This window comes from Amblyomma maculatum, chromosome 3 (assembly GCF_055883805.1).
Source record: "Amblyomma maculatum isolate TAMU_Amacu chromosome 3, ASM5588380v1, whole genome shotgun sequence".
In the NCBI taxonomy this organism is placed as follows: Eukaryota; Metazoa; Arthropoda; class Arachnida; order Ixodida; family Ixodidae; genus Amblyomma; species Amblyomma maculatum.
Window position 1 is genome coordinate 44122842 of NC_139346.1, and position 13229 is coordinate 44136070.

A 13229-nucleotide genomic window follows, 5' to 3' on the forward strand; every position below is an offset into this window, starting at 1 on the left:
TCTTAACTCAGGTTCCGGTTCCGCTGCTGCTGCTGCTGCTGCTGCTGTTGCAATTGCTGCTGGCCCTCTCGCGGCAGCTGCTGCCGCTGCCAGGGTTGTTGCCGGGACTGCCGGACGCCGATCGTGTTGCCCTGGAGCTCGTCAGAAGTCTTGAGGCGTCGACAGCACTTTCTGGTGATGTGATCGCCTTGGCACACCATTCATTTGGCCTTGCACTGGTGTCCTTCTGGTGGGTTGTGTGTGCCGCACGTGCTGCAGAGCTTGGTGTTCGGTGTTGGACAGACCTCCGAACGGGGGCCTTTCTTTCCGCATACATAGCAGATCTGCCTCGCAGGGCCGTATGGGTAGGTCTTGAATTCTACAGAGGGGTAAATGACCCATTGCGGGATATACGGATCGTCGAACGTGATGAGTGCTGTTTCCGACCTGCCCAGCATTCTCGCTTCGCGGATCGCCACTCCTTGGGATCGAAGCCGCAGCCTCGATTTCAGTAGGGCCGGTGCTTGCCCGGCATAACGCCGTGTATGACGGCACGCTTGAGGTCGTCCGGTAGGGCTGGATAGGTGTTGGTTACATAGGTTTTGTCATTGATAGTGAGCTTTTCGATCTTCCTGAGCACGTCGGCGATGTCCAGGTCGGGCGTGCTCGCCATCATGATGTTAGATCCGGGCCGGAGTCACATGATGAATTCTTGTTCCTTGATCTTTCCTCCGCTGGCCGCGACGTGGGCTTACGTTGCCTGGTCGACGCGGAATTAGCTGATTTTTAGACCTCCCTTGGGGCGGTAGATGATCTTGATATCATCCTTGGGTAGCGGTGGCGGACGTGGCCTTATTTGCAGCTACGGTCCCGCCAGATGTTGTTTTGATGTAGAGAGCGTCACACAATTCGCGTGCGCCACTGCTCTGCCAGCTGCGGCTTTCGGCGCTAGCTTGGTTTTTGTTTCTTTCCGGGGCTCGCCTGGCTTCAAAATGACGTCGCTCTGCTGCACAGCGATCTTCGAGCCTTTCCTTTTTGGGCGCCGTTTGGAAGAAACAAGTGTCCAACGCTCCGCATTTTCGTCTTGCAGTGGGTCAATATCGGCCTCGCAGTCCCGCTGCGGTGGTGAGGTCTCCATGACTTCGTTCACTGCCTCCCCGAGTCCCGGGCTCACATTGACCGGCGGCTCGGCAAAAAATTCGTTCGTATCTTGAATATATGCCAGACCTTGGGCCGATGTCTGATTAGGTCAACTCCTGGGTCTAACCGATCCTTCGGAGCCCGAGGACGTCGATGGACAGTCGCCTAAGCCCTCTTTCTGGTTGGTATTTGCCTCTTCGGCGTCGGTGAAGACCCCCCATCAGGGATCAAGAAATCATCGACGCCCGAAGCCCCCTTCTCGATTACCAGGCGTTCCGCATAATTGTCTGACGGCCTTATGCTGGCGACGGTGGACGATGTCTGACCACGGCCACCTTCCGCCTCGTCACTACCTCTGCAACCGTGAGTTTATGGGCCCTTATGCATCTGCGTGGGCTGCCTTCTTCGCCAGTGGCTTCCGATAGCTGCTTACGAAGAAGCATGGCATGACGCCGGACGCGACACCGTGGCTGTGCCGACGTCCGCACTCCCCGTCATCACACTCTTCGTCCACGTGGTTATGACTAAGCGGCGTAAGGCTCATAACCCGGAGCTAGGGTTAGCTCCGCGATGTCCGCTTGGTAAAATTGGGTACAAGCGTCCCTTGGCCCGGCGCCCGGCTCTTTCAGGAGTGTGAGTTTGGAAGAGGCTCTGGAAACCCTGCTGTGCTCCCTCGAGGGCTTAGGTTCGAACAGCAATGGCGTACAAAGGCCATTGTTGTTCGAGTGGCCAAAGAAGGCACTCATGGACAACAGACTTGCCTCTACGGGTCCTAATTAGGAAGATCTTGCAGAATGCATCAACATATTGGGAATGTAGCAGTTGCATCGGGACAGGAGGCTATCGGAATAGGAGCCGAAGCGATGCGCGTCCGCTCACATCGGCTTCCTCATGTGAACGGGGTTCCCAGGGGTCAAGTGGATGCAGCTAGCACAGAACCGGGTTAATTGGAGAAATATGGGAGAGGCTTTCGCCCTGCAGTGGGTGTAGTCAGGCTGATGATGATGATAATGATGAAGACATACAGTGCTCCGGCAGTACGGCAGTACGCCTTGCAGTTCAAATGCGATGCTTCGCCACAAGAAATTTGGGTGTCCTCTCACATCTTCCGACAAATTTTTAGTACTAGTCTTTTTCCTTTCTTTCACTCCTGTGTACGTGTTTGGTTAGCGCTGAAATGCCGTCTGAAGCTGAAAGCCATCTCACCCATGTAAAAGTTCTTTTAAATCATTTCTCTTACATTGGGAGGGCAACGTCGACCGGCCAATCACATTTCGCTCACGGCGACTATCCCAAGCCGAGATAAACTATTCGGAATTAGAACGTGAAACAATAACACTGGTATTCGGATTAACTACTGGTGACCGATCACAAGCCTCTGGTCGGGCTGTTTCGAGAAGCCCGTGCAACAGCACTCATGGCTGGTGACATAGTACAGCGCTGTTCTGTGCTGTTGGGAGCTTATAGTTAAATGCTGTAGTACAAGCGCGGGCAGTCAACCAAAACAGTGATGAGCAAAGTCGACTTCCAATAGAAATGCCAGAGAAAGCTTCAGATGTATTGCCTATCTGTTTGTAGATTCATATGTGCGTTTTTTTTCCTTTTCTTTTGTTTCTTATTATGCTAGTGGAGCATTTCATATATTCAGTGACACTGCTGCAGCCTGCATCCTCTTCACGAGTTTCGATTGTGATCTGCATTGTCACACTTTGTATTGTCCCTAGTGATTGAGGCAGCTTTTGGCATGCAGTATAAATAAGGAATGAATTAATGAATATGTACACTCCATAAAACCTTTACCGTGATAAGCTACTGCGTTAGATTTTGTTACAGCCTCACTCATTTTGCCATCAGCTCAGGACAAAACATTTAGCACGATGAAAGTGGATAATGCAGTTGAGCGACGACTTCAAGAGACCTCTCGCTCTGGATAATGAAGGGTGGGAGAGGATAAACAATGCATACATGAAGGGGAAGTGGCACCTCAGTAAGCATTCTACTTCTTTACGCAATGTTGCATCAACACACGTAATCTACACTCTGCTATCTGTCGTCACATAGTAAATGTATATATGGGGACGAAGCCCAGTGAGTCTGGGCAAAGCCTTTTAAATTTTCGGCAGCTTTCTCTGGCTCTTCAGGCAAGGCATGAAAGAAATAGAAGGCCACCTACCTTTGCCGCAGTGATGGAGGGAGTGGCATCCCTCATAGAGATCTCGAGCAGTCGCTCCCAAATTTATCATTTTTTCTATCCTCACCCCTAACAAGAAACGAACAGTTCACCGAAAAGACATGGGACAAAAGCCTACATCTTCCCTTTTACACCTATTGTTTGCTGAAGAACCATGATGTTAGCAGTGCAAAACCATCGCAGGTATTTTGAACGGTAGATCGGTACATTCCCTTAATTTTTAACAAGCCCCAAAATTGTTCGCGTGAGTGGAGGAAGGATTTTATAATCATTGTCCGTTCGTCAGCTATATTTTAATTGGAAAACGTCCTAGGTAGTCCTCGTATTTAAGTCTGGTAACAAACATCCACCAAGCAACTATCTACCAATTTCACTTATGTGCATTTCGTAATTACTCGAACATATACTGCATCCCATATTTACCGTCACCTGGCATTAAATCACTTTTTTTCGCTACTCAGCATGGATTCAGAAAATGATACTCTTGCGAATCACAGTTATTGGAATTTTCTACTGATATACACTATAATATGAATAATAACCTGCAAAAAGATTCTTTTATTGCGAAAACAATTCATGAATATACTGCGCGAAAAAAACACGGACAGAGACAGAAAACATGTACACACACAGAGCGCAGAACTTTCACCTTTCATTCTTAAAACGCTTCGAGCTTGCCTTGGAAAACGCTTCTACTCTATTCCGCATGAAGCCTTGTTTGTAGCACTCAAACAGCAAGTAGAAGAATACGTTGAAGTCAGTTTCCGCAACGCTGTTAGCATGTATTTGGAACAATTCCTTGAACTGTTCAAATTTTACTTTGCATCGACCGCTATTGGCCACAAAGGACAGTTTTACACTCAGAAAAGTGGTATTTGCATTGGATCCTCTATGGCACCAGTTTTATGTAGTATTTTTCTCGATTCTTTGGACCAGCGCTTGAGAAGTCTCTCTGACCAACGCATTGTGCGGATATTTCGGTACGTTGATGATTATCTCGTGATGTTAAACCTCTCTTCTAACTCTAGTCCGCCTAATTTAGTATCATCCTTAATATCTTCAAATCTCAAGGAAAAGGGCTTAATTTTACACATGAATTGCCCGAAGGCCACGAAATCCAGTTTCTGGATATTAAGCTAGAATTTACGCCCTCACATATCTGTTCGTCATACAACCCCAGAATGAACAAGCAGTCACTACCCTTTGACAGTGCACATTCAAAGTTGGTTAAAAGAGCGATTGTTCCCCTTGCCTGTCGATTGGCCCTAGAAAAGTCATCTGAGAACAGAATGGGTTCAAGTCTTAACCGTCAGATTGAGAAGATGTATGCTGCTGGGTATCTGCGGCAACTGATCGCCTGTGTTTGTGAACGTCTGCAACAAAGGATGAAGAATACGAACCGAAAAATGAACGAAGACCGAAAACCATTGTGTGTTATGCCTTACCTGCACCGAGTGTCTCACAATCTAACGGAAGTTGCAGGAAGATACGGCGTCAAACTTGTGTTTTCGGCGCCATGTAAGCTCGCTAAACTGTGTGCAATCATGAACCGAGATGATACGCAGCAAAGATGCACCTCAAATCCCAGCCTTGAGTACACTGAATATGCCAGAGAAGTTATTTATCAGGTGCCATTATCCTGTGGCAAGATTTACATCGGTCAAACCGGGTGATGTTTCAATCAGAAGGCGGCTGAACATGTTCGCAACCTTTCTACCACCTCAGGGGGAAATTTAGCTTTACATTGTAAGAAGAGCGAAAAAAAAACGATTGTCACCAGTTTCTTGAAAGCACAGAGTTCTTAGCGACGGCTAGAACTAAAACGGAAAGGGAGATAATTGAGGTGTTCCTAATCGCAAAGAATTCGATGAATTGTGTGAGCACACCGTCCATTATGATTTCTGATAAAGAAATCTTGTACTGGGAAAGGAACATTTTAAACCGTCCTTTTTAAAGCCGCACCCGTACTCTTGTTAATTGTTTTCCTTCTTAGATTTTAGCCTGGTGTTTCCATTTTCATAGCTCGTGTCGCCTTTACCTTCGTTTCTTGTTGTCTCCCATCTTTCACTCTCAGTTTCACACTTTTAGCCTCGGTTATAGCCTAGTTTTTATTTCTTTTTCAGCTTACTTCTTTTCGTGGCTTTGTATCGTCATCGTTTTTCTGCTATTACGGTCGGTTCCGCGTCTCATCCCTTTTGGCTAGTAAGTTTATACAGCGCTTTGCTGATGCCCTCATTCGTCGTATTGGTAGATAAAGATAAAATATTTATTTTCCATTGAGCATGGTGGAGACGAGGTAAAAAGCCGCTTTTCGCAGCTTGACTGGACCTCGCCCCCTACAAACAGTAGCGTGTCACGCTGTACAAAATACCCAGCCACAACGTAATAAACAGCACAAAAATTTTTGGGCATAACATATCAAAGACACTTTCTAATGATGACAAAAATAACGCAAGAAGTACGATGCACAGGCACCGAGGAAATTAAAAAAAAATGATAATTCTACTCATCTATACATAACATGACAGCTCCTAAAGTGATGGCACAGAAAATAAGTTAATGACACTAAGAAACATGATATAAAATGAATATTTATTAGTATCTTCACTTTCAGGATTTTGTTCTTCCGGTTCCCTGGTATCCTTTTATCAATTTTCAATGGTGTGTAAGCTTGCATGCAATGGTGTCCGCGCATCGTGTACACGTATCTGTTAACAATTATCTGTTTTTGATCCCGGCCGTGTCATGTGTTGGTTGTTTTGAGCGTATAAAAGGCATGCTCGAATCGTTTTACGAATAAAAGTTGGAAGTTCTGCGTCTGTTTTCTGTTTTCTGTCTCTGTCCGTGTTTTTTCGCGCAGTTTAACAATGAACGACAAGCACCAGCTAGTCCGCCAGAAAACCCTTCGCAAAAACAATACTACCCGCACTTTTAAGCCTTCCCGTGACTCGGCCGCAGTTACGTCTTACCCACGTGACGCTGTAACGTCACACCAGACGTGATACACGGCTGGCAGGAGATGCCAACTTGGGTATTTCGTTTCACATGGGACGCTTTTGTCAGAATCAGCCTGCTAGGACCCTGGCATTCACGTTACCCCTGTAGACCACTACGGCACGTTCATATCGAATGGTTAAAGCGGGGCTTTATATATGGGCTGAGGAAAACGAAAACGAGAAGGAGAACGCTCGGTCACAAGCAGGTAATGCTTTCGCTCAATATTTGGTTCAGCAGCGTTGAACCCTGCTAATTGTTTTTCTGGATTTTTCGAAAGCCTTCGATAAAGTAGCCCATTGCCGCCAAATAGAAAAACTAGCCGCTCTTAGGCTAGATAGACATACGCTATCTCGGCTCCGCAACGTTTTAAAGCTGCGTCAGCAGTTTACTGTGGTGAATGTTTTTTCCTCGCCCGTATCTGATGTACCTTCCGATGTCCCGTAAGGCAGAGTACCCGTCCTTGCACTTTTTTTTTATATGATGATAATTTGCCTAATATTATTCCTTCCAAATTGAGGCTCTTTGAGGATAATTGTATTATCTGTCGTACGATTAACAAAGCCGACGATCATGTACCTCTTCAGACAGATCTTGACACAATTTCTAACTGTTGTCAAGCCTGGTAAATGACTCTGAACGGTAAGAAGTGCAAGGTTATGACGCTCAGCCGCGAGAAGACCGCACCCAAATTTAATTATTTGTTAAATGACTGTGCTGTATCTCGGCCCTCATGTTGCAAATACCTAGGTATTTATTTTACGCTTTGGTTTCGTGGTCCTACCACATATCCACCATTCGTAGCAAAGCATCAAAGACGCTACGGTATTTCCGCCGTAATTTTCACAAGTCTTCGCCCACCATAAGTAGCCTCTTTATCTAACTTTCGTCCGTCTGCAGCTAGAATATGCTTCAGCAGTATGGTCACCGTATCAAAAGTATTTAACTTGTCAACTAGAATCTGTGCAAAATACATCCGCTGGCTCCATGCATATCAGGCAATTATAAACCAAACTCTAGCATTACAGTAATTAAACAGGACACACCACTTCAGCCAATAAAACCTCGTCGACAACTCGCCCTTTTATGTCTCTTTCAGAAATATGTTCATAGCCAGAGACCATGCCCCTTTCCCCTTGAAGCTCCATTGCACATATCAACGCGGCTACATTAAAACCTCAGCTTTGGACGCATTACCAAAACGCTGCCGTTCAATTCATTTGCACTCCCACGAGTCATTTCACTATAGAATAGTCTTCCCGAAACAATGGCCTCTGAATTTGACCGGGCGTCGTTTTGAAAATCGCAGGAAAAATTGTTCACGAAATAAAGAGTATGTCATTGGGTGTTATATTCGTTTTCATGATCTTGTATTTTATCTGTGTATAATTTTGTATCTTGCCGTAGCCTGTAAACATTTTTTGTTTCACTGTTCATGTGCCCCCCTTACAATGCTCCGCCTTAGGAGCCTGTAAGGTATACTGAATAAATAAATAAGATGTCAGGCTTTAGGGAAAGGAAGAAGAGTCACTCTTATCTAGTCACCATATTCGCGCATAATTTATACGGATCTTATAGTTATTTCCTATTACGAAGTGATAAGATGCAAGAACACCTATTCAAATACGTTGTGTTCGGAAATCGTGCTAAGTAGGTGGCGCTTTTACCGAGCTTGTAAAATGCTAATAGGACCTTCTTATTGAAAATTGGGCATAAGCACCTTTGTATTGAGCAAGCCTAATAATCAAATGGCAAAATAAGTGATTAATCACTAGCGTGTTCCTAAACCCATACACACCTGCATAAGCAATAATTCTATTTTTGTTACTGACGTTAGGCTTTGTTGTTCAGATGCATTTAGTTGTTTAATTTTTTGTACAACTTTGTTAAGATGATGGAGCGCCTGCTAGTGAATATGCTTGTGTTCGATATAGATTTGTGCACATTTAAAAGAGTAACTCTTCTATCATTTCGTTTTCCTCTCCGATGTTTGTGTTTTCTTAAAAAATGTTGCACCCTCAAGCTCAAATTTCGTATCCGATGCTTGTGGGTTTCAATTGGTTTTTCTATTTTGTAGCACGTAAAGCGCCTTCAAAATATTAAACTGGTAATAGAGTTAGAATCAAATATCTTCGGTAAACATTTAAAAAAGTATAATATACACCGCACTGTTCTGCTCGAACGCCAATAACTGTTATTTAGTTTGGGGAACAGCTTGTTCAGAAAACGGCTCTCTTTCTTGGGAGAAATAGGTCCGGTACATATACCACAAACAATATGATTCTGCTACTAGAAAGAGTTTTCTAAATCTTATATGTATAGGATACCTCCTCTCTATAACTAAATCTCAAAGTGAAATTTACATATACTCAGATGCGGAAAGCCTTGCCTATTCTTCAAATGGTCGCACTGCTGCTCCGCGTAGCCCTCGAATATCAGGCATGATCTCCACAAGAACGAATTTGGACTATGGCGCGTACCCGTTTTGGCAAACAACAAATGCGTTGTCTGCTATTTTCAGTCCTAAAACGTTATTTAAAAACACAGCTATTTGTGCTCCCTTCTTGTTAAATTCAAGGAGTGTACATTTTTATGTATGAGAAGCATGTGCTATACCCACTTTTATTAAAACGAGTGGGCTAGCGGGCTAGACGAGCGGCCAAAATGGCAACCTTTCCGCAACTTTTTTATCTTCATGTGCATATAAGAAAAAAATTGAATGTAAACGATTTTAATGTGTATTTCACCCCGAACACCAATGTAGTCGTCTAATCAGTAATGGATATCCATTATGCGGTCATTTCTGAAGGCAGAGAGATAAATAGGCATGTCGCTCAAGCGAAAGAAAACCAGCACTAAAAAGTGGGGAAAAACAAGTGTACCACTGAGCCCAGATCAAATACCAGCGGCAGCCAACACCATTTATGTTTGGCGGGCTATAAAGAAGCTTCTACAAAAGAATTAAGCATCGCTTATTGTTCGAGCAGCCGTCAAATGTTATTTGCCGAAACCAAGTCGGAAAAAAACTACAGAAAATATTTTGTCGTTACGACACAAGTTCCGTGCTTTTTTTGACAGGAATTTAGTTATGACAACAAAATATTCTGTAGTAATATCACAATTTTATATAGTTTCAACAGATCTGTATTATGCAACTAAAACAGCAAAATATTCTACAGAAAAACTACAGATTTACAGAAAAGTACTACAGAACTACCAAAAAATCCCACGTTTACGGCAGAACAGCGGAATATTTTGTATTTCTGCACGGTCATGCAGTTCTTTTACGGCTCGGACATAACAGGGCCGAAAGAAATAATGCTTTGTAAGAGGGGCAATGGACCCATCGTCTCTCATAGCTTGAGTCGCTTTGGGTCGTTAAACCCCACAAACCAAACCAAACCCATCGTACAGGCAGTCGTTTTGACAACAACCTAATTTTTGCTTTATGACGCCCAGTATCGCTCGGTATGTGGCTACCTGTATCGCTGGAATACAACGGTGAACCGTTCATGCACTTCAAGAAAACGCGCATCATTGTTAAGACTTCTGCAAAAGCTGCAACCCCGCTGCATGTTTTATTACAGGTAGCAAGTTCGTATGTTCTTGTTTTTCTTGCAAATTACAACCGTTACACGCCGTCACAAAATTAACACAGCAAGGTGTGAACATATTCACCTATAATTATCATAACAGTACGATGGAAGGCCCATCAGATACATATTGCTTCCAAATTTAGAAAGCTCAAGGAATGCGAGACACCGGGCAGTCAGTGATGGCTATAAGGACAGTTGAAGCCACAATTATTTAATATCTTGTTCATATTCGCAGTAGTATCTCCTGAATGCCATGTCTTAGCCAGATGCCAGATAGGACATAGGATGCGTTGCTAGCGACGCGGTAGAGATTTAGAAGTGTTCACTCAACAACTAGATATGATGAGGTGGTACCAAGAAAAGGGGAAAAAGAAAAGCATTACAAAGCAACAAACATAGGATGAGGATAGCAGAGTTGTAGCAATATGATAATAGGCGCCGTCTTTTACTGAAGCTAGCGGTTTCAATTGCTCAAAACAATCGAAATCCAAAAACGTAATAGCGGAGGGTTTGTCTGAAGGTGAACTACTACCCTGCTCATTGCGTGCAACCTAGACCTACGGGATGTAGGTAATAGCACAGTGAATAGAGTTGTAATAGTGTTGCCTCTCTTTGACAGCAATATTAATCACACGAAACTCGCAAAGAAACTACTTCATGAAGTTCAGCACGGAATCACTGCGCTCCACTGTTTGCATTTAACGCTTTAATGTTACATTGATTGACATAAATGGAATCCCGAGCGTAGACTAACGCCAGCATTATAACATCAACCGCTTTTGGTCAATGGGAGCACGTCCACAAGCAAAACAAGCCAACATTGGGCTTTTTTACAGCACTGTTGGCTGGAACCTGGAACGTATTGTTGAGGCACTAACGAGTTGTTTCACGACTTATGTTGCTTTAGATAAATGAGTTCATGCCCTTTACGCTAGCGTAGGAGTTATAATTTGCGTTTCAAATTAGGCTTCCTCTCATCTAAAGCAGCTTAACAACAATGCGGTACTCACCCTGAGTCAGAAGGAAACCCGTGAGGAGCGCCACTAAACTTCCATTCGTTTTCATAGTCCTGGACATTTTTAAAAAAACTTGACACTTGATGTTTTATGGGGATCCTGCTTAGTATATAATACGACAAGGGGAGAACTAAATGAAAACAAGCCCGTGTTCGAGTGTCGCTTGGAGGAAACTATCCCCTTTCTTACTTCCTGTAATTGTACATCTATTCGGCTATTTATTTTTGTTTATATGATATCGCAGTAGGTGTTACGCGAGAAGAATCATGTGGTAAGGCCTCTCGTCTGGCTCCACATCCGCTATGAACTTATCTAGGTCGAGGCTTTCTGCCAGGAAATAGGCCAAGATATAAACCACAGAAGCACTCTTTGTGCTGCGACTTCGACTGAAGTTGAACGGCGAGTAAAACAACCATCCTTGTACATTTCCGGCACGTGCCATTTTTTGCGGTTACATGCGAGCTTATTTACCGACATAAAGTCATGCATCGCACATTGTGAGCTCTTGCAGTTTTGCTCTGAAGTTGCGTTTGCTCGTCGCGTCAGAACAACGTGGCGACGTACACAATCTAAGTTTGCACTTTTCTACTCATTACGCATGACCTGGGATATCCCGCATCGCATGCTAATATGGCCAGACTCCAAAGTAAATGAATGAAAATCGGGACCACATCGCTCACTCCTTAATGTGTTCAATTATGCGTTCAATTCTGGCGCGACTCGCTATGATCACGAAGAGTAACTTTACCATCTTCTTCAATACCATTTTCCGTAATTAACACGCATTCAAGCTACCAAATCTCAAACTATACTCGAAACCAACGTGAACGGCGTTGTAATAGTGAAAGCACGGAGCACAGTTGTTATAACATACAATGCTAGAAGCAACCATCAGCATGTTAAATCGATGCTTTCGATACCATCACAATCATCATCATCATCAGCCTGATTATACCCACTGCAGGGCGAAGGCCTCTCCCATATCTCTCCACTTAACCCGGTTCTGTGCTAGCTGCATCCACTTGACCCCTGCGAACTTCTTAATCTCATCCGCCCACCTAACTTTCTGCCGCCCCCTGCTACGCTTTCCTTCCCTTGGAATCCAGTTTGTTACCCTCAGCGACCATCGGTTATCCTCTCTTCGCACTACATGTCCTGCCCATGTCCATTTCTTCTTCTTAATTTCCACTAGAATGTCGTTAACTTGAGTTATTTCTCTGACCCACTCTGCACGCTTTCTATCTCTTAATGTTACCCCTACCATTTTTCGTTCCATAGCCCTCTGGGTTGTCCTCAACTTAAGTAGAACTCTCTTGGTTAGCCTCCACGTTTCAGCCCCATAGGTGAGTACAGGCAAGATGCAACTGTTGTATACTTTCCTCTTGAGCGATACCGGTAAGCTGCTAGTCATAATCTGCGAGTGCTTGCCAAACGCGCTCCATCCCAATCTTATTCTTCTTGTTATTTCCTTTTCATGATCCGGATCTGCGGTTACTACCTGTCCTAAGTAGATATATTCGCCTACTACTTCCAGTATTTCGCTACCTAATGTAAACTCCTGTTCCTTCCCGAGGCTGTTGAACATCACAATAGGCATCCTGTTTAACATCAGCCCTAGTAGCAGTAGTAAAGGTAGTAGGTAGGTAGTAGTATAGTAGTAGGTAGAGGCGGAGTGGTCATGGGGCTGAAATTGGGATTCCGTGAATAGTCCGTGGCACGGTCTGCGAGGTCTGCAAGCGTTTTCCAGTGGGACATCACCCGCATCCACCAAGACGAGGACCATGTTCTGGGGAAGACACTGGAGAAACACTTCATACAGAATAACGTCCTGCTGGTCGGCAGGGTCTTCAAGCAGCTGTCACATGCGACGGAGGAGCTGCGAAGCATGGCTGTCATTGACCTCTGTAGCGGTTATAAGCTGCTGGATTCTGCGGGGCGCGGGTGGACCATCTCTCGCTGACCGCAGGCCTACGAGACCTATGTTCAGCGTGTCGAAAGGTCGAACAGGATCCGGCGAGTGATATCCGCTAATTACTCAATAACGTCAGGTGACAAAGAACGCACTATATGGAAGTATGTCATCTCTTGATACGCCCCAGCGAGAAATGCGCCTCAAGCGGGAGCGAGGCACGAGGGTTTCCGGGCCAAAATGGCGGCAGGCTGGCTGTTTGGAACGCGGACAACAGAGGGCCGCTAGTCCGAACATCCTGCAGCTTTTCGCCCACTGTAGGGAGGCTGGAAGAGCCAGCAGAGTCCATTTTGTATGCTTGGGTTGCGCGTCCAATGCCTAGTCACTAAATCTCTCCGAGTTAA

At 44.7% G+C, this 13229-nt stretch overlaps 1 protein-coding gene across 3 annotated transcripts in view; it reads right to left on the bottom strand.

Annotated features, from left to right (window-relative positions):
* LOC146194664 (uncharacterized) overlaps positions 1–11104 on the bottom strand; it is a 57226-nt gene extending 46122 nt beyond the window's left edge. For 2 of the 3 annotated variants that reach the window (XM_084597492.1, XM_084597490.1), the window contains exon 1: positions 10911–11103. In XM_084597492.1, coding sequence (XP_084453618.1) covers positions 10911–10977 — 67 coding nt within the window. In that variant the 5' untranslated portion in view covers positions 10978–11103. Of the gene's footprint in view, positions 1–10910 lie in introns of all 3 variants that reach the window. The other variant, XM_084597491.1, reaches the window with a different exon arrangement.
* Positions 11105–13229: the final 2125 nt, after the last annotated feature.